This window comes from Lepisma saccharinum, chromosome 18, assembly GCF_977018435.1.
Source record: "Lepisma saccharinum chromosome 18, izLepSacc3.1, whole genome shotgun sequence".
In the NCBI taxonomy this organism is placed as follows: Eukaryota; Metazoa; Arthropoda; class Insecta; order Zygentoma; family Lepismatidae; genus Lepisma; species Lepisma saccharinum.
Window position 1 is genome coordinate 24,346,620 of NC_139246.1, and position 22,406 is coordinate 24,369,025.

The 22,406-nt window shown below is 38.4% G+C and overlaps 1 protein-coding gene across 3 annotated transcripts in view; it reads left to right on the forward strand.

Annotated features, from left to right (window-relative positions):
* LOC146002476 (uncharacterized) overlaps positions 1-22,205 on the forward strand; it is a 117,573-nt gene extending 95,368 nt beyond the window's left edge. For all 3 annotated transcript variants that reach the window (XM_083140354.1, XM_083140356.1, XM_083140355.1), the window contains 4 exons: positions 11,318-11,453; positions 13,515-13,860; positions 16,841-16,946; positions 19,094-22,205. In XM_083140354.1, coding sequence (XP_082996480.1) covers positions 11,318-11,453; positions 13,515-13,860; positions 16,841-16,946; positions 19,094-21,248 — 2,743 coding nt within the window. In that variant the 3' untranslated portion in view covers positions 21,249-22,205. The remainder of the gene's footprint in view (positions 1-11,317; positions 11,454-13,514; positions 13,861-16,840; positions 16,947-19,093) is intronic.
* Positions 22,206-22,406: the final 201 nt, after the last annotated feature.

Genomic DNA, 22,406 nt, shown 5'->3' on the forward strand with positions numbered 1-22,406 from the left:
TTTACTTTCAAAATTGCAGGTAACCAGACCCGTAGCCAGGAATTCTTAGTAGGGGGGGCGAAGTCAATCCCAGAGGGGGCAAATTTTTAATATATTGTGTTGCATTGACAGATATAACAAGGTACAGAGAGGCACTTCCCCCCCCTCCTCCAAAAGTAATAAGTAACAGGAAAGGGATGTTATCTTGAAACTCCAACGAACAATAAAAGTTCAAGCAACATCAAATAGCAATATTTCGATTATGTCCTTTCGGACTACCAAAGAATACAAAGATAAAGTTTAACATAAATAGGCTAATCGGGACTGTATCTACTTTATATTTACTGGTCAATAATGTTAACAGATGATTAATATGTACCAACAACTTTGGGCTTCTCTGCAGAAGTGATTAAGGAAGTCATTCATAAATCGTGCTTCATAATGTCTCCCACTAGTTTCCAGTATGCAAGATTTTAATGCACAAAGGAATCTAACGAGAATCCAACAACACCATTGTGTTGTGTTATGCAAGAAAAATCGAATTAATTAAATAAGAATGGTTACATATTATCTAGACTTTGATGAATTGTGTAAAAAAATGTAATACATTTTTTGTAGGCCTACTTGCTAAAACATTGAAACATCTCTTACCCCACCACGGATTCTATTTGCTTCAAATGAAAGACTTGCATCACTACAGACAATGTTTGCCTACTGGTTATGTTAACTGTTTTGCAAAATATTGTGTTGTTGAAATGCATGTGTTTGACACCCGACAAACAAATAGGAATCCCTTGATTGATCAATGACTTCTTCGATTACAGTGTCATCATTAATATTTCATATCAAGTTTTATAGAGGGAAATGCTGTATCCTCTTTACATTATGAAAAATACCTTCCTTAATGATTATGGTACGAAACCGAACAATATGAGGCCTCCTTCGCCTTACCCCATTTCCACGGCACGAGGTCTCTGGAACGCTTATCGTCACCACTTTTTGAGCAGAAGCGTACAAACCCCAAACATCAGTTTCTTTATACTTATACTCTTCTCAGTCACTATTCACTTGTCTAATTCTACTTTCGATGTTACAAGCAATCGAAATATGGCATCTTCTGTTCTTAATGTATGCGATCCCATTGATAGCTTCGCAGTTGCAAATCGCATTAATTTTTACTGCAGTTTAAAATTCTGAGAGCAATATATAACATAATATGGAAACGATATCATGCAAACAGTAAGGGTTGAAACTTAAATTTTCCTTTATAAAATGGATATCATAACACACACCTATGTTGCTTATCATATTCGATGCGTTTGCATAGAGAAATGATTCATAAGATTTGAAATTGATATTTACACTCCATAAGATGCTTAGTGTAACTCTTATCAAACTACAAATTTTATAGTTTTCTAACCGAAATAATAAATGTGAAACACTATCACATTTTCATCATGTTTGATAATAATTTGAGCAAGTACGCTGTCCCACATCTTTCATTAGCCGACCTCCATCATAACACACTACGAAGCCAGGGGGTTCCAGGTTCGAGCCTGTGAGCAGACTCGAAACCACAAATTCTTATCTGGAGAAGGGGTCAAGTACCATGACAAACGTGCCAATAATAATAATATTAATATAGTGGTGGTAGTAATAATAGTAGCATTAAAATACGTTATTATCGTCGTAAATCATGCAAAAGGGGGTAGAAGTCGGTGCTAAAGCATTTGTGTTTCAACAAATTATGTGAAATATTAGTCCAACACATTCAATTTCATATGAGCTAGTAATGGAAAACAAGCACGCAAACTGTATTTTTCAATGACAGAATATGCATGACGGACATTATTCTTTTTGTACATATGACACGTACAGTATAACTTCCATGCACACTTCATTCAGATCGTTTTGGCTCCCAACGGTGACTTCCGCCGCACCCTAGCTATGGCTCTGAACTTGGACTATATGAACAGTAGGCATTTTGTTTGCGAGCGAAGCGAGCAAGAAAATTTTACGAAATGTACTTTTATTTGTATAAAATTTGAAATCGAAGGTGCCCCCTGCAAGTGCCCTTAGCCGTCTGGAAGAAAAGTGCAAAAAAGACTTGAAAATTAATTCCATCTCGAGTATCCATTTGTCCTGCTGTTCTTAGATTCTGCTAGTCATGTTTCTTTAGTTCAATGTTTGCCCCCCCTAGATTGGACTTCCGTCCAAGATTGGGGGGGACAATGCCCCTGCCACCCTGTGGTTGCAACACTGTTTGTGAGTGTCTCTTCATCAATTTCACGTCATCACTCATTGTCACGATTTGCTAGATGTGGCAGAAAAGCAACGCTAAGTAACAAAAATCAAATATCCGCTCCCTCTCTCTATCACATGAATCGCTATTACCAAAAGGTAGACTTGGGAAACAAAACATTATGCAGTTCAAACCTCATAGTAACACATCCAAACACATTAGGCACCTTTAATACAAGACTACTCAAATTATCACAACTGTTCTATATATTGAAAATTGCGAAATCATTTCCCGAAGTCTGAAACTGGAAGGGAATTCTTTCTCCCCAATCCTGATACGACATTATACGGAATCCACCTTCATAAATCACAAAATCAATAAATGTTTTTGTTTTGTTGCTAGAGTAATACAGAATATAATTGTAAAGATTAGTGAGAATTCCAGGTAGGAATATTTTCTGTATTTTTCACAGGGGGGGGCAAGGCAGGCTCTTAGGGGGGGCAGTTGCCCCCCCCTCTAGCTACGGGCCTGCAGGTAACGTTATTCATATGGTAGTAAACGTCTTGCATATGCGAACTTTCCGCATACGACTAAAAGGTGTACGGAATTTCTTATTTATATATTAGTACCCACTTTAAACTGTAGGTCGTCCCGATTAGCCTTGTTGTGCATAAAGTGGACTTAAAACACGAAATCAACAATAACAATAAAACTTACAACATGTTCTTCTGTTCACAATGTGCACAATGTATACGATTTACTTCTGTGCTGTGTACAAATATCAATAGATAGTTCTTTTTCAGATAGCTTTATTTTCACCCCAAGTTCTATTCAAAAGCCGTCAATTTATTGAATGTAGTTGTAAAATTTGAGAAATAGCTCACTTGAATTACTGTCTAAATAATTTGGAAGTTGCAAACACTGGTAGTGGTCAACACTAATGACGTAATTTGAGCTGGACGCAGGGTGTAGACCAAGGTCCGTCGAATCTTTCCCCTTCCTGGGGAAACCCTTCACGGGGGTGCACATTCCACTTCCTGGAAGCACAAACGCTCGCCCCAAACTCCCAATGTCAATATTTTACGAGTTTTAAATTTCGCGTAATCGAAAATAATTTGTAATATAATATGATATATATATGGAATTTAGAACAGTGATAATAACTTATTTTAGTTATTTTATGACTAAGAATTATTATTATATTTGCGATCTTGTTCATGAGACAAATATTCGTTACTAGTTTTTGCTGGATATGTATCCACAGATGTATCCTTCTACTTTTGGTTGAGCTCGGCTATTTTCGGGAATCACGCAAGAGTACTTTTTGTAGAAGCATTGTGGACGGGTTTCCACCAGAATTTCACTGCTTCGGGTGCGTTATTCTCCCGAAGATTAGCCACAAGCATTGAGCCTGGTGCTTGCTACAGAGTTGCTGAGGGAGTTTGCGGCCGTAATTTTTCGCGAAATCGAGTACGATGGAAATTAAATAAGGCTAAAACATTAAGTACATTAAATGATATTCGAATAACGCAAGCAGTGCTTGCACTATATCTTCGCCTCTGGTTGGAACGACCCCAATGAAGTCATTTTTGAATATGGAAATAGGGTGTAATATATATACACAGTGTGTCACTGCACACACACTTTCACATTGCATGGATACCATTAAACTCGAACAACCTAACGTTTCTTTTCTGTTTGATGCCACGTTGTAACGCTGCAATCCTTTGAAATGTTCTGAATGTAGGCAACTACACTACATAGGGTCACTGTTGGCATTAATGCCTCATGCCCAGGAACCTTGGCTTCCTAATGCCCTGAACTAACCTCTGAGGTCGGCAAAGTCTCAAACGAGACTGAGTCTTTGACACAATCTCTTCTTGGTACCATCTCTACTCAAATTAGGAGAAGGATTCAAGTTACTTCTCTACTGGCCAACCCTGTAGCTAAATATTTTGGCGACCCCCGTATAAAAATAACAGCAATAACAGCGGTGCGGCATAGCCAGAATGTTATTTTCAGGAAAGGGGTTACAGAGAAAAACATTTCAGGGCATGCTGAGAATGTCGATATGTAAGCATAATGTAATATATATATACACATAATATATAGTGGCAGCGGTCCCCCTCGCACTTTTGCCCCCGTCTATGCTAAACCTTATATACAAAGGGAAGTAAACTCTTCCTATCAACCTCATAAATAGAAAAGGATTTGTGATAGAGATTAGAGTGCTGCAATGAGCGTCTTTCGCACGGGCAGCGCTAGATGGCGCACAGAATTGCTAGTTCTTCCGCTTGAGCGAAAAACGATCGAACTCTCGAACCCTATTAGTACAAGTATTTCCATCATTTGTCTGGTAATGGTTCCTCAAATATGGATCGTGAAGTAAAAGACGAAGTGAAATTGAAAAATAAGTGAACATAGTCGTCATCTCCATGTTAAAATGCAGTTTTGTATATCTTACCGAGATATGTGAAAATGATAATGGGCTGAAACTGCTTAGGCTGATATTTTATGTTTCTACGATTATTGCCACATTAAAATTATGTACGATTGAATGTTATAACTAGACTTCTGATTTTAGGTTTTTATCCTATTTTTTCCTTTACAGGTATGTAAGAAATAATAAGTTATGTCAGCGTTTCGTTAAAAATCGCAACAACTGATGAAGTTTTATAGTGCCTAAAAAACTATTTTGTTTGTTAGAACATATTTTAGGTTTATGAGCCTAACTAAATCAAGCCTTTTTTTAGTTTTTATATATTTTTAAGGGTTTTACAGAATTTTTGTCACACATAGGCATTTGCTTTGTTTGGTCACAAAAAAATTCAATGACGAACGTGTTTGAACACAGACAAAATTCCGGAGTTTGACGGTGGATAACATGAAAAAGGATTGTTGCCTAACTATACGGCGAAGAGTGGATTTTAATAGCAAATTTCCAACGGTAAGTTCTGCCATCGCCGTAGGGTTAGGCAACGCACATAACGTTATGCAAGTTGGTGCGTATTTCAGGATATAGGTGACTATACCTAATCAGCATTGTTCAAGAATTTTGAACTATTTTAAGTTTTTTTTAACCTATTTCAGGATTTTTCGAGTCTTAACAAGATTTTTAGGAACCTAAAATCACACTTTTTAGAACCTAAAAATCCGAGGTCTAGTTATAACTGCGTTCTATTATTTCGTAGAATATTATTATGCTTTTCGGTAAGTGAACAATGATGTACACGTACTTGTTGCACTGTGATACAATGTAGTTGCTTAGGCAGGTCTCTCAGCATGTGCATCCATTTTACGTTTCGGTCTGTAGATATTGCATACTTACATATGTGCTGTATTTGAGTCTTACATAATATACGAAATTATTATTTAGAATTGTAATTGCATAGAGTGATTTCCTTCCATGTATGGGTTTAACTATTGTAACCTAAACGTGACCTTACCTAACCTAACCGGAAATGGTTCGTGGGGATATGCGTCAATGTTTTGTGGGGCTACGTAGGTATTTTTGGGTGCAGTGGGGGTGGAAACACTGCATGCTGAGTACGGTAGTGAAACTGTGACCAGTGTTGCCACATGAAGGGAAATTCGGACCGAAATTTGAGCCAAAATGGAAAAGGGAATTTCGATTAAAAATACCATAATTGCAGGGAAATTTTAAGGTCATCTGACTACATTATTACAGTTTATGTTAATTTTGATTTTCATATCCACATTTTTATGTTATTTATTTATTTTGCTATTCCTACTTGTTTCTGCTCCTTTAAGTGTATTGTACGTTGCTTTTATGCATCTTTGGATAAATAGTAACCATGAGGATTAACGATTAAATGGATTCCTGACCAGGATTCAAACCTGCGACATCTGGTCAGGAAGTGACGAAACTGAAATGTGAATGCTTTTTAAATTACTTTTTATTCAAAAGAATAACTAATTCAACGGAATATTTTACTACGTACTACTATTGCTTCCACCACCACCACTAATAATGCCGCTACTACTACTACTACTAATTATTATTATTACATAATTTGCTTAGATGATGGGAAATATTTGTCCAAGAAGGGAAATTGTGCCCTCATATTGTGGCAACACTGACTGTGACCGCCATTTTGCGTGTTACCGAAGGCAAAAAGAAACAAAGAAAACTTACTCAATATGTCGCAAATAGAGCTTATTTTCGTGAATTAAGCGAAATGCCACCTTCAGCAATGTTTCTCAATGCAGAATACGTAAGTACGAATATTGAAATTAAATGAACTAGCAAATTTCAGCCGTTTTCCGGAGATAAGAAATTTACCGTTTGACAGTGCTGCTTATTAGGCTCTGAAATACCGGACGTTGTCAATCATTCCACTACGAGTGCGGTATGTTCGAGCGTGGGAGATTCGAACGAGTTTGAGCGAGCGAAAGTGGTCCGATGCAGTACTCTAATAGAGATCTTTTCATGATGCGGTCGAGCAGGAAACGTCATGTATGAATGGTGACCTATATGCACGTGGTGACCCACCAAAGTATCTATGAGTCACTTCATCAGTTGAAAATCTTCAATGAGAACAAGGATTGAGTAACACCTTGTATGTTTTCCTTGTCCCCTTCCCTCTGCCAAGTGTAAATTTCTCTGCCGCATATTCTGACTTGGTTGCCGTTAAAAATAATAACAATAAACAAACTTTGAATAGCGGCTTGGTTCTAGGCTTCTGTCTCCGCTAAGGGTGATGACATTTTTTTCCCGTCTACTGGCGTTCCGGTTTTTTTGTTAGTGCAGTGTCTCACGTTGTCGCCTTGTAATCTCGTTGACTGAATGAGGTTAGCACATCGCGCTACGCCGCCAGGGGTCCCGGTCTCGGCATGGACGTTCTTTTCAATTGTCAATCTATATCATCACTCATTCTCATCGTCGCGATTAACCAAAAGGGGAAGAAAAGCGACGTCAAGTAACAAAAATTAAATCTGCTTCTAATCAAGGGATCACTTTGGGACACTATTCAACTAAGTCCAATCTCCCTCTACTATTTTAGCCTGAAACAAAAAAAGTGCTTGTCTTGCGGCAGAATTACTCAAGCCAGCCAGTGAGTAAATATTGACCCGCGCAGGAGCAACGATATCGAGCGATACAACTTCAGTAGTCATGCAGGTTATTGACCGTTGCGATAAGCTTGTTGGCACAGCCTCTTCTATCATCGCACCTTGATGCATACTCATCGTGGTTTATATTCTGCATCGTGAACACGTAACCATACATTGGTCGCCTCGGTATCGCATCGCCACGGGAGGAGGGGAGGTTCGCTCGGGTTGTACTATTGGCTCACTGAGTCACGTGATGTCTGAATTCTTGTTTCCTGTTTTCGTGGTGTAGCAGAAGGTTTTGGGAAAGAGGGGTGTGTTTGTAGTGAGTGGTGGGGAGGCAAGCAGATTTTCGCAAAGTACTTTTCGGAATGCTGATGTCTAAGGAGCAAATACAGGTATTGTGATGTGTGAAGATAAAATTCCGTAGGCGTATGCGGATAATTAGGTCAAAATGCCTTAAAAATCCGATTCCGGCCACGAAAAATGGTGGACCGGCTTTTTCTGCTACGGTGTTTCTCGTAGCCAGCGGGCTACAGCTGTTTCGCAAGTACGCAAGCAACGGTACTCTGTGTATGTTTTCGTTACAGTTCCACGAGCATGGGCAGTGTGTTTATTTCCATACAGTTTTTTAGCGTGAACGATTCTGCCGGACTCGTAAACGTAACAAAATGGCGGAATGCTTTTTTAGAATGGTTACGTGCATTTGTGTCGTCATGAAAGAAAGAAATGAACGACTAGGTGTCGTTCCGAGCGCTGAAAACTACCTTAACACAAAAAAATATTAATTTACTGTCTGGTGTTTTTTTTTATTTTTAATTTTAACGCTACGATTGACGCTAGGCTAAGTAGGACTGGGCCTACAGTTTACAGTGGGCTCTGAACCTGTGCGGCCGTGGAGTTCCGTAACGTCTGCCTAAGAGAATTAAAATGAACAAATGGAAGATACGATACTACATAAACTTTTTTTTATTACTGATTGTTTTTTTTTCAGAAGAAACAGCATTGTTTCAATTATCAACGTACAATAATGACTGAGTTGTAGCCTTGAGATAAGAAATCAAATCATTTATAGGGGCCAATGAGATGAGGGAAATTTGTAAGCTGCGGTGGATTAGTCGGTAGGGCATCTGTCTGCCACGCGGGAGATCCGGGTTCGATTTCCGGGGTGGGTGCCTCATATAGCGGCTCTGGAGCTCGTCCAGCCTCAAATCAATGGATACCCGAGGGTAAAGGCTGTCGAGCATGGTGCTGATCACATCTCCAAAATGGCAGAGATCGAGAATGTGTGGGGCCTTACCACCCACATCCCCTAAATGTGTCTTCATGGCAAGGTGCTATATGCACGGGAAACTTTACCTTACCTGGCCCTACCTGCCACAAAATATTTTTTTAGTTTTAGGTGGCAGCGAACGTGTCCGAGGCTAATAGGGACTGGACCTACAGTTTAAAGTGCAATACGAACCACTGTGAAATGTGCCGCCACTTTATTGCAATGAGACAGCTTTGGCGATTTGGTGGGAAGGGGGCCGGTTGCCCCCACTTTTTTTCACTTTTGCTCCGGCACTATAGCCTCTTAATGCTAATCCTTGTATATCAAGAAATGTAAACTGCCCTAGCTCCCTCCCCCTCCAGGTTTTTGAATCAAATCGCCGCTACAGTGTTGGGGATTTTGGTTGGCATCACGAATTGCGTGCACAGGACAAGTATCCTCGCAAATTGTACACCCAATGTCAAAAGAAACTGTAGGCGAATTGTCCAGCATCCTTTTCATTCGGTCTGTATTGCACAATATGATGATAATGAATTGAAATAAAGACGTCAGTAAGCAGAGGGCATGCCTGTTTCGCACCAACATTATTTCATTCCTTAAAATATCACAGGATGTAGAATAAAAAGATGGAGAACGCCCTTCCAAGTAGACCTCTAGAAAATCAGAAAAAAATTAGATAAATGTTGTTTAAAATTAATACGCACTTTTGTATGGTATTTAGCGGTATTTTATGTGTTACTACCCTTCCAGAAAATGTCCACTCCCTCAATTTTTTTTCTAGCACCGTCAGTGATTTACTGTAAATTTTAGAAAATTTACTGTCGATTTTAACAAATATAAAGTTCAGTTAGTATTCAAACAGAATAACCAAAGTAAAAACTGCCTTAGATCTAAAAAACTGAGTGTAAAATATTAGTATTCTTTATCATTTTCTACTATTAAATCCAGAGAATAAATGAGTCCAAATTTTCAGCATTTCAAAAATTAGAGTTTTATTCAAAGATTAAAGTTTTATGTGAGCAGTCACACAAGATAAACTTTACAAGTAAAAGTTCTCCTCACTTTTTGAAACTATTCCTATTGTCAATAACAAAACAGAATGCATTTGAATACATTGACTGTATGAAATATAAAGATAACATAATAACCCATGGCGTAACAGCCTCTGAGGACTGCTACCTCCATTGGGTGCAAGGAGCATAAATCTTAATCACCTCAGCTAGCTTATCTACAGGGTAGGGTTCTTTGTAGACAACGAAACCAGACAGGATGCCTTTCAATGGAGACATTTAAACGAATATATTATTTAAACACAGGATACATGGAGTAAGAATATTTACATGATAAGCTACTTTCTTATATAATTCTTGTTTACAGTCAATTTTCATCTCAATATGATTTTTATTATTTCTTTTCTCTATTTGAATATTCTTCTATCTGGACTTCTTCATAATGGACAGATCTGGATCTGGACTTCCTTCTCAATGGACAGTCTGGATCTGGACTTCCTTCTCAATATGGAGGATCTGGATCTGGATTTCCTTCTTAATGGATGTTCTGGATCTGGACTTCCTTCTTAATGGACGTTCTGGATCTGGACTTCCTTCTTATCTTATTTGTAAACTTTCCTCTGGATTTCAATTTATTTATGTTTTGACGATTTAATGAATTCCTCTATCCAGCTTTTTCCCTTAAACTTTGGAAAATATACTAATCTCCTCCCTTGTGGCTGCAACTGGTTACAACAGAGTGTATACTTGGTGCCAAGTGATTGACATGTGCATCCAAGTAGGTGCTGCGATTGAAACGCGCAACCAAAAAGTGCTGTGGGGCATCGATTGGAACGTGCCGCCACTGGTGTAAACAAAGTTTCCACTATGGGGATGGTAAATCAATCATACAGATTCAATATCTGTTCAAAGACACAAACTTGTATCAGTGCTTTGACTTCTTTAATTTTCATATTAACTTACATATGATCACTGATTTGATTTATCGAATATATATATTAATTTATTTCTCTTATATTTATTCTGTCTGTTCATATAGTAAATTCTATTGTTTTTCATCTTTCCAATTTGCTTTGTTCTTGTTTATAAAGTTATTTACATATATTGTGCTAATTCTTAATCTTGCATGCCTGGTGCTGCCATCTCTATTCCTCTTTGGCAAACTATTTATATTGGTTGGTCCTATTGGGTAGGTAACAGGACCAGGGCCTACTTAATGACTGCCAGCCTCTTCCCACCTTCCGAGGTAGATCATCCAACCCATTACGTGTGGTCAGCACAAAGGTTTTCATGGCTGGGTTACTTATTCGTAGCTCCCTAATTTCCTCGCAATGGTGGGTGGTCACCGGTCTCATACACAGGCTGAAATCTCAGGAGAAAAGTGTTACGCTTCCTCCAGCAGGTAGAGAATTAAAATAATTTGTGCTGAATAATCATCGTGTGGATCTAATAATAATAGTTATTTTGTGTAATAATAACCATGATAATAATAATGCTAATTATTATTATTTTTACCATTCAAATTGCATCAATGCCTTACCACCACTACAAAAAAATCTCACGATGCCTGTGGATCCAAGTTTGTTTTTTGGGAAGGAATCCCTATAACTTTGACTTCCTTTGGGATTGTTACTATCCAGAAGGGTCCCTGACACAAAAACTAAGCTTGTTTTGCCTATTGTGACATAATTGTTGATGTAAATTAGGGCTGCTGATGTTAATGTTTTTCAACTTTTATTTCAGGTTTGTGTGCACCCACTGTGGGTTGATGTCCACAAGCAGGCAGCATCTACAAAAGCATTCAGCAAAGGTTCATGAGAAGGATAGGAAACCAGAAGCAATTGCCCCATTAACACCGGACAAGGATATAGAGGAATGGGTAAGCAAAACATGTAAATTTGACATCACAATCACATTATTAATGAGTTGTACTGTTTGTAAAGAAATCTGTTGCCATCTTGTGACTTTTCCAATGACCTCGTGGAATACAAGTGTAGTCTCTATATAGGGTTACTATTTTTTACAGAACTGAGCTTGTATTATTGTCACCTTAGCAGCTAAGCATATGAAATGCGGTCTCTAGATCACACCAATGACAGTCCCTTTTGAGTCTTGCATGACCTTTATGAGTTGTCAGTTCCATCTCATCCCCATTGTCACAATTAGCCTACTGTCAGAAAAGCTACATAAAATGAGAAAAATAAGAAAATAATTATTTTTGTGTAGTATATACAGGGTGATTCAAAAGTGTGGAACCACCATTATAATAGTGTCCATGTTTTCAAATGGGAATAGAGACATGTAACATATCGAAGACAAATGACATTTTCTGCCAAATCAAATGTATTCATCATGTTTGTTCTCTTTAGTGCAGTTAAATGAGATGCCACTGATCAAAGAAGAGCACAATGGCATTGTAGTCATTGACATCAATCCACATTGGATTGAATCAGATAGCATGCAGGGTGCACCGAAAGTCATGATGTAATGCGGAATATGACATACATGGACAATCGGTCAAGTGTTTGTCGATGGTAATTTGCTGGCGCAAGTAACCTTCTCATTCTGCAATAGTGTATCCACATACAAGTCTTAAAAGAAGCTGGTGATTTCTCAGATTTCTTCCAGCAGAATGGCACACCCCCCCTCATTAAGCTGCACCTGTTTGTGCATATCTGAGTCGGCAACTTCTTTTGGGGGTTATGTGAAATGTCAGGTTTATGCAACTCCAGTAAGAGATGTGTGACAGTTGCAGGAACACATTATTGTTGCATGTGACACCATTCCACCTGACATACCCAACCACGTTCATACAGACTTGGAACAACACTGTTCTTACCTAATGTAGCGATTCAAGATATCTTAAAATGGATTCCACCATTCGATTTGTTGGAAAATTTCACATTACCGTAATAATGCCACATGTTCCTATTCCCATTTGAAAATATTAAGTTGGATCCAAGATGGCAGATTCAATATGGAGGAGGGTGTGTGTAACATGGAGTACATGGTCTCTTAGATATTGCGTATGTTTTTGTTCATGTGCAGTAATACCTGTGGAAATAAAAATGAGAAAAATATATGACTGTTAGGATGTTATGTAGTAACAATGTAAAATACAGGAAACAACTATGATCCCTAACTTAACACTGCACCACTAACGTGAGTGTGCAGGTGATCTTCACATATTATACTTTGTTGTAATTGTTGTAGTGTCCTTATGGGTGTACTACGTAAATATATTTTTTGCTATTATGGTATGTGTTCAGAAAATAACAAAATTTATGAAAAAAATGTGGTTTTGGACCACAATTTTGATAAACTTGAACTTTTAGTTGTTATACTGTACACATTTCCAACTGGCAGCTGGGAAACAACAAATTAGCAATCAGTTAAATTCTCTTTGAGTGACATCGGACATTTTTGTGTCACAGGACACGGAAAGTTGGTGGTGGGATGAAACAAATGAGCATCTGATACACAGCATGTTGCCAAACGTACTTTAAAACGGGGAGAGAGAGAGAGAGTGAGAGTGAGTGAGTGAGAGTGAGTGAGTGAGAGTGAGAGTTGATCAGCACTGTTACTGAACAAAAAATGTTGTACAATAGTACACAATGCATGGAAAATTAATACACAAAACACGCAAACACTACAAGCAAGCTAGTAAAAACAACTGAGAAAACAGACGTTCGCTTGGCAACGTTGCAACAGCCCCACAGATGATTTGTGGTCAGATAGAGCTATGTAGCAAAAAGTAGGTCAGTCGCCAGTTAGGCCCGCGATCAGTATATTTGGCTGTAACTTTGAAATGGCACAATTTAAAATTATCTCTTGTATAGAAATACACTAAGTATAACTAGTAAAAAGCTCTCTGTGGTAATTAATATCGATCGCGAAGCACATGAATTTGTTGACTGAATTTTTTGTTCTTTATTTTCAGGTGGATAATGTGTTGAAAGTTCAAACCCAGCAACTTCAGAGGGCAGAGCTACTTCTGGCACAAGGAAAGCTGAAAACAGAGTCTCCTCAGATATCGCCGACCAAGGGTAAAGCAGTGCAGGAAACGACCATCTCAGTGAAGCGCAAGGTCAGCCCCGAAGCTGTTCACAGTGCAGCCAAGGTGAAGGTGGTGGAAGCCGTAGGAAGCGTAGAGGGAGAGGCGGAGGCTAAGCCGAACTCTCCATCGGAACCCATCATACAGACTTCATCACCTGATGCCCAGCCTAAAGGGAAGAAGTGCTCAGCATCTGAACTAGAAGACGAAGTTCTTGCGATGGGTAAGAGAGGTGAGTTATGGTGTCTTCGTTTTATTTTCATATCAGTGTGTGAAGTATTAAACTAGGGATGGCCAAAACTGGATAATTTTTTTTACTGAGTATCGGATAATTTTCTATCTGGATATATGGATTATCCAGATATCCAAACACCTGCATTATTCAGACAGTTTTAACATTTATGTTTTACGGGCTATCCACATATTCTTTTATTCGTCATGTTTATATTTCACTACAAATTTTTACAAATCCTTCCATCAAATCTGTACTATTGGGATATCTGGATTTTGTGTCCCATCCCTATATTAAACACACATCCTTTTATTTCATTGCATAAGTTATCCCCCAAACAAACAATAATTAAAATTTAAAATTGATATCGTATATTCTTATTGTCATATAACTATTCCAGTTATTGTCATAATTCTGCAAGTATGAAAATTTTCATAATCTGCCTATTTTTTCTCAGTGCTAATTTTTCAACTAACTAACTGCTAGGGGAAGGTAGAGAATTCGCTGTGTCCAATATTCACCTATTTTTTTTTATAATGCATATATAGTATAAACAAGTGCAGTGAGTGTCATACTTTCAATGTTGGAGAATGCCCACAACAAGGAAGGGTCATTGTTAGAGGCATGAAAATTTCGTTTTTGACGAAAACACGAAATATGAAATAACATGTTGTAATGTTCATTTTTCATGTTTCTGAAAGGTCTGAGGTGCATTTTTCTACCCTGTTTTGTCACGAAATTATGAGAAATGAACTGCAAAATGCGAAATTGACTCTTAAACACGAAATTTACTGTTTATATACCGACGCGACACTTTCTGAAGCCTGAAGTATCCTGTGAGTTACGCAATTCACGGAAAATTGATTAATTGTGCTGTAAATATTTGAGAAGGAAAAATGGACCTCTTTACACAGGAATAAACTTAATACTCTGGTAACTACATAAATGTGATATTAGAAGGGATAAATTTATTTTGTGTAATAAGTACAGTTTTTAAATCAAATTTAGGATTATATTCACAATTTTAAAACCAAAATGTCATCTTATATAGCACTTTTGATGTGATTATTCACCGCTATAACACCGAAATTTTATTTTATTTACCGCTTTTGATCCCGAAATATACCCTGTTTTTGTACCGAAATTTTGCTTTTTTATTTACCAAAAATATGTGCCTCTAGTCATTGTGTATACTGAGACGAATGTAACACCCATTCATTTTCAAAGACAAAGCAACTCAGCTGTGTCAACAAGGTGACAACGAAAAATACAGAAACAAGGAAAATGAAAGGGTAACTGTGTGTGTGTGTGTGTTGAGACATGTTGTTTTCCAGTGTTTCTTGAAGAAAAGATAACTCACTGTAGGGGACGGAAATTTATGAGACGTGGACAGTCAGGTTCAAAATGTCTTACTCCATCTTGTGATGAACCTTAAAGTGGCAAGTTTTATGTAAATGCAGTGCACGCAAGGAAAATACACAACATGGCATTTAACTTGCGCTGTGCAGTTTCCTAATTATACAGTGTTGCACTCCTGCCATTGGCTGGTCACCATGGACAGGCTCTGTGTGGCCCTGCCCAAGATCGCTTCTAAAACCATACATCATATAGTAATTCTACTACTATTTATAATTGTAATAATTGAAAAAGTTTTATGATCGTGATTTCAATTTTTCTAAAATGAAGGGGAAATTTTCAGGGGTGGGGTTGTGGTTGAACTCATGGTCCATATGTAGGTCCTCTCCCATCATTTTGCCAGATTGGGGTACGGGGTGGATGAACACTACATGGAAGCATTCATTGAAAGGATCATCCACGCCTTAACCCAATCCATATCAGCCAACCACATCCCAACCCTCCCTTCCCTCATTCTACAACTCCCACCATACAACAACTCAACAGTTTATGAAGGGCCTGGAAGAGAACCAAGTTTTTCAATACCACTACTTCTTTGATCCAGACCTGGCCACTTGTGATCCACCTTCCTATCATCTACTCCATCTATATCTATGTATCTATCTACTGGATAAGAGTAAGGAGGGCCACAAGGGCTAAATGAATAGGGAAAAGGAAACACTCACCAGAAAGTAGAAAAACTCAAATTTTTGTAGCTGCAAGCTGCATCATCGGTGGTAGAAGAAAAGGCAGAAATGGTACTTCCGTGTTAACTTTTTATTGCTACATATTGTGGAACGATTCAAGGCAGACTTTGTAAAAAGCTAAAATATCTCTCCAGACATCGGTACTTGGCCAAGCGACAATACACTGCACAAGGTAACATTCCACAAATAGGGGAAGCATATGACATCAGGAGACACGCCACTCCTCATTACTACCGGGTTCAACCCCGTCATTGGCTGGCAAATACGGAATAGACGGAATAGCTGAGCATGCAGCTAGGAAGTATTTACCAGCAGCTTAAAAGAGTTAGGCACTAGAATTTGAGAGCTCAGATCTCAGAATTCAGAAGAATACCAGCTATCAGGCGAAGACTTCCTGCACTCGATCAGGTCTCATAGCCCAGCTCGGGAGTCCGCCTAAGTCAACCGCTAAGTACATATTGCGAGTTGACCGACTTCAGTACCATGGCTTGTAAGTTACAGCCGTCGGCCAGACATCTCTCCAGGACCAGCTTAAACTTCGTCGCCTGATGTCTACACACCTCCGCTTGGCCGAAAGGTAAGATGTACATCAACGACATCCCTTGAAATCTTTTCACTCTCTGCCGGAGGCTTGTTAGAAGGGTTCTGTAGGGAGCATAAAACATAACCTTGCTCTACCCTAAGCGTTCACAACCACGATCCCCTTAGTTGATGCTCTTGAAACCAGTGAACGCATCAATATATACATACCTAATTATATCTATATTTATTTATGTAGCTATATATGTATACACACACGTGAATTTAATTTTATTTTTACTTCAACTTTTTCATGTGAACAATGTTTTAGTGTCTTAAATGTTTATTTTCTATTCCAGGTTCCTTTAAAAATTTACCCTATCCATGCAAACACTGCAACACTAGATTTAGTTTGGTTCGTGGTTTGAAAATGCACATCAAACTGTTCCATTTGAAACTTGGAAAGTAAGTATGTGGTTTTTACATAAATATATATATATATATATATATATATATATATATATATATATATATATGTGCATAATATAAATTAGGGCTGACTTGATACTAATGCTGACACACTTAGATTCCCACCTATACAGATACTTTAAAATTGGAACAATTTACAACTCAAGGTCCCGGGTTCGATCCCCGGCCGGTTCAAATCCGGGAACTTTTCTAACGGTGGAAGCGGCCCCGGCGCCCACCCAGCGTCGAATAACATGGGTACCTGGGGGAAACCCTGGGGGGTAAAGGCGGTCAGGGGCGTGATGCTGATCACATCACCCCCACTCACGACCGGATCAAGAAAGTGTGGGGCGTTACCCCCACACCCCCTATACGCCTTAATGGTGTGGTGCTATGCACAGGGGAACACTTTACCTTTACCAAATACCTATAAATTTTAACATGTTTTTATTGGAATTGTACCGTATTAAAACATCAAAATTTTGCTTTAATAATTTATATTTTCACGTGAGATAATCATTTAATCATAAAATTCATTTCTTTCCACAATCATGTTGAAATAAATGAAAATTATGCATTTTGAATCATTTTCAAGATATTTAGAAATGCAAAAGTGTGGCGTGTCATATATGTGGACCCTGTAAAAGGATCAACTCGGCCCTGATAAATTATATAACTGATTTACATTGAATATTTTCAGACAAATGTCTTATAAGTCACCTTTTTATTTAGGAAAATGAAGTTGACTACAAGATGGGTGATTCAACTCTTATTTTTACATGCACAAAGAAACAAATCGCGTGAAATTTGAAGTAACATGAAGACTTATACAGGGTGCAGCAGCATTCATATGGAAGAAAAAAGTATGGAATGACCTTAGTACCTAATTGTATAGAAAGGAATGCCCTTTAGCATTTAATGTTTGAGTATGACTCTTGGCAAATGAGTACCATGGTGTGCCACACATTCTTCCAAGGGGCAACGGATGCTCTCAGTTACTCATTCTAACATGTTTGTTGGGATACTGGTAATGACATCTCTGATGCAATCATTCAGTTCCGAGATCATGCGAGAGGATATATTTAGTTTACTTCTTCCTTAAGTAAAACCCATAAGAAGAAGTCTGAAAGGACAAATTCAGGGACCGAGCTGGTCACTATAACAGGAAACTTTCATTGGAAAAGTTCTGTTGCAAGAAATTCATCACACTGTACAGAGTAAGTACACTGTTGCCAGCGTCGTCATTTCCTACTTAAATTACACTATGAATGCTGCTGCACCCTGTACATGTTGGTTGTAATGATGGTTTGCTGTTCTTTGATATCACCAAGGTTAATATTTGCTACACGTTCCCTCTCAATTTCAATAAATTTTGTTTTTAGTCTGATAACCTTCGTTCATGTGTTCTATAGATTTCTTTAAAGTTATTTCTTTAGTTTCTAGTACATGTTTTTCACATCTACCAAATTAGATATAATAACAAAAACTTAACTTGTAGTAACTAGACTTTTTAATATTCACAGTTTCATGTGTTTTTTCTCAAGAACTATTAATGAATCATCAAAATTAAAATTATAAAAGTTTATAGGTTTATGTTTGTCTATGGTTTTAGAATATTTTGTGAAAGATGTGGTTTTTTATTTCATTTTTTTTTCACTTAAAGAATTCTTTCTCAGCCTGTTGAAGTATTCACCTGTATCATAATAGTTAATTCTTGCACAAAATCAAAAGAGGATTAAAGAAATATTTTTAATTGAGAGTTGTGCTTTGTATTCCATTGAATGTTCACAGATTCAAATTTGAGACTTGTACTCATGCTCTATTTGCTCCTTTCTCTTAAGCGGTGAAGGAAAGGAGAAATTTTTGCCCGAATGATAGTGTGGTGGTTAACTTGTAATAAGGGGGTCCTGAGTTTGATTTCATCCAGTGGATAAGAACCTTTCAAACTCTTAAATTCATGCCTGATTAGCCTATAAGAGCATAAAGTGGACTTAAAAACAACGGCAACGAAGAAAAAAATTGGTCAGAGTAATGATATAGTCAATAATACTCTGCTATAAATGAACAGAGATGGTTGCAAAAAGTGATTCTTTTTTTATTATTATTTTTTCCATACTAATGACCCCTTTCTATTTTTATTGCAGCTGGGTATGTGGCCACTGTGACAGAAGTACTAATTCTGATCATGTTATGCGGACCCACTGCAGCGCTGCTCATCCAGGGAAGCCGGTGGTGGTGCTGAGGAACCCTAATGTTGATCATGTGTTGCTGGATGATGAATTCTGGGAAAAAGAGTATGGTCTAGTTTCATCAGAGTCACCACTTGGCATTTCCCCAGCCAGCAGCCCAGAGAAACTGAGAAGTCCTATCAAGACCTTTGCCGATAGCGCAGCTGATCCACGGAGAGATAGCGAAGACAGTTTCTCAGCTGGTAAAGGTTTTGTGTCGAGGTCGTCTTTCAACCGGCAGTCCCCGTGTACTACAGACAAAGATACAATTTCCGAAGAGGCATCAGATTTGGACAAGGAGTTCCCAGGTCCTACTGCTCCGAATATGAGGCAGTGTTCGTACTGCGAGTACCAAACTGTCCTGGTGGGTGACCTGAAACGACATGAAATGAGGCACTGGGTGCAGAAACCTTTCAAGTGTGGCTACTGTGAATTTGAGGCTGTGAGGGAGTACGATGTGCGCCGGCATTCGACCAAACACCATAAAGGTTGCGAGATTAAAGTTGTGGAGAAGCCGATGCCAAGTCAACCTGACATCAAACCAGTTCGCATCAGGAAGAAGCGTAGTCGTCGAGATGACGCTGTAGAATCATCATCGGCTGTGGAGACAAGCGAAGAATCAAGCAGTGCTCTTTTGGTTGAGAAAGATCAGTTCGATGATTTTTCAGAACCAGACGATCTCGATTCGTTAGTTATTGAAGAAACCATTGAATCTTCATCACAGGATGAAGATGCAGAAGAGGAGGAGGTTACAAGTGAGTCATCAAAGATCTATAGATGCTACTACTGTCCCCTTCGTGCTGTAACTTTGAACACAGTGCGGGACCACTGGGAAGTGGTGCACGAGCGCAGTGCTATTGCAAAGAGTGGCCATTTACCTTTTCGGTACAAGGAAGTGGAGATTGAAGAATTCCTCAAGGGGAATGAAAGTGGTGCAGGTAAGGCACAGTGCTTCAAATGTATGTACTGCAAGCAAAAAGGTACACTGACAAAACTAAAACATCATCTTCAGACTGAACATCCAGGCAAATCATTTAGAGTTCTACGTGTGAAAACGAGCAAGTACAAGTGTGGCGAGTGTCCTTATTCTGTTTTTAGCATCCCAACTCTCAGGCGTCACTTCGATAATGAACACCCCAATGCAGAGTTTCACTATCAGGTTCAAAACAAAGCAAGCAGGAAAGTAGCACCAGCTATGGATTCGCACGTCTCTTCACCGTCAATGTTGCCATCCCCCCATTCTGCAAAATCAGTGGTGTCGTTTAAGTGCTTGTGGTGCGAGGAAGTGTGTGAAACTGAAGACAAGGTTAAATTTCACCATGCGGTGTTCCATTCACACTTGGAGGAAAAATACTCTACGGAGAAGAAACCATTGGAAACTGAGGCTAGCCGCAAGAGGTATTACTGTCCTGATTGCAACTACGTTGCTGAAACATACCCTGGTATTTTTGATCACTTGAGAAGACACGCTCGACCATTTCAGTGTGGTTATTGCAACAAATCGTGGGAGTTCCCATCAAAGGTGCGAACGCACCATGCTTCGGCACATTCTGGACTTGAGGAGAAGATAATTCGTTCAGCCGAAGCAGAAGCAGAAATGAAACGTCTGAGGACTCTTGTCTTTGTGGAAATGTGCGACAAGTTTGGCGATAAGAAGAATGTCCCAGGTTCAAAACCACAGAGCGAAAAACGTCTATTGGTTGATGGCACGGAAGTCTTTCCTCCTCGTAAAAAAATGTGTGTTGCAAGAAAATCAACAACTCGGTGTGCCCCCCTTCCGTTGCCACGTGCTACAGCCAGGAAGTCTGTGAATCCAGTCCCGGCATGGCAGGAAGAGCGTTTATCATCCATTCTTCACGGCAGCAAGAGCAGCACGTTGGATCTAGATTCGAGTGTGGAGGAATATTCTTATTACGGCCAGAAGCCAAAGACCGAGGACCTGAATGCACTGAAAACGAGAATGGCTTTCTCTGGCGTTGAAATGAACATAAGTGTTGCTATGATGGCGCAGCTAATGAACTTAAATCCTTCAGTACTTGTCAAAGACATGAAGCTTAAAACGTCCCGGTAGGGAACTACAAAGTTGTGGAGAAAATGTACCTGATTTGTTAATGGAACTATTTGGAGAAAATATTTCATACGGGCATGGTGAAAAATTGCTTTGTAGGTTGCCTATCATATCACTCTGTTGTGCCATTTCTTCATTTCAGGAGTTATTCCAGTAAGAATGGTTACAGCAGCCTGTTGACAGATGTAAATTTAGTTGATTTTTTTTTAGTGGCTGTGGAATGGTCACAAAGAGAAGTCAAATGGCCATAATTTTTATTTTAGTTTGTGATATCAAGAGTGAATGAATGTGTATAATTTATAGGTTTTTAAGGCAATACCTTAGTTCTGTGTATTGTACATAAATCAGCTAAGGATTCTTTTCATACACCAAAGAAACCACAACAATAATACACACATTGCTTGATTTTAGAACTATATATTCAGTATTACTATGTCATAGTTCTAATAAATGTCAATGTTGAGTGAATTATTCTTTATCTTGTTAGCATTTGCCCAAGAAATAGTAAATCCCTGTAAATATAATAGATATGCACATTCTATCCTCATAGATTTTTTTTATTATTAAATCTTGGTCAAGAAAGTGCATTTTTATTATAATTGTGCAAAAGTTTATTCATGCAACCGAAATGCTTACTTTCACATTTACATACAATGTTTGTGTTCGTTCCCCTCTCGCTCCCACAGAATGTCGTACAGGTAAACTGCAAATCACTGCCATACTTAGTAAAATATTTGAAAATTCTGATAGATTGATACACAGATCTCATTCGCATAATACAAGAAAAGACTGATTATAATGTGTTTGTACATGTATTTTCATCATTGTGTATGTTCCTTGTGTAACAAAAGAAAAGCTAGTTATACTTGTTCCTTTTGTACAAGCCATGTCATGTTTTTTCACTCATTGTTTTGTAAATAACGTAAGTTTTGTACAATAAAATTATTAATGAAATAATAAGTCCTACACCATTTATAAGCCAGTGACTAATACTTAAGTTTATTAAGCACCAGTGAAAACTTTATTTTTGTTGATTTCACACTGAAAAGGCAACTAACACATGCCATGGCAATTTCCTACACAAGATGGAGTGCATGAAGTGGAAACACTTAGAGCACTTATGACATGATGTTTTAAAATTAAAGATGAAACGGACACATG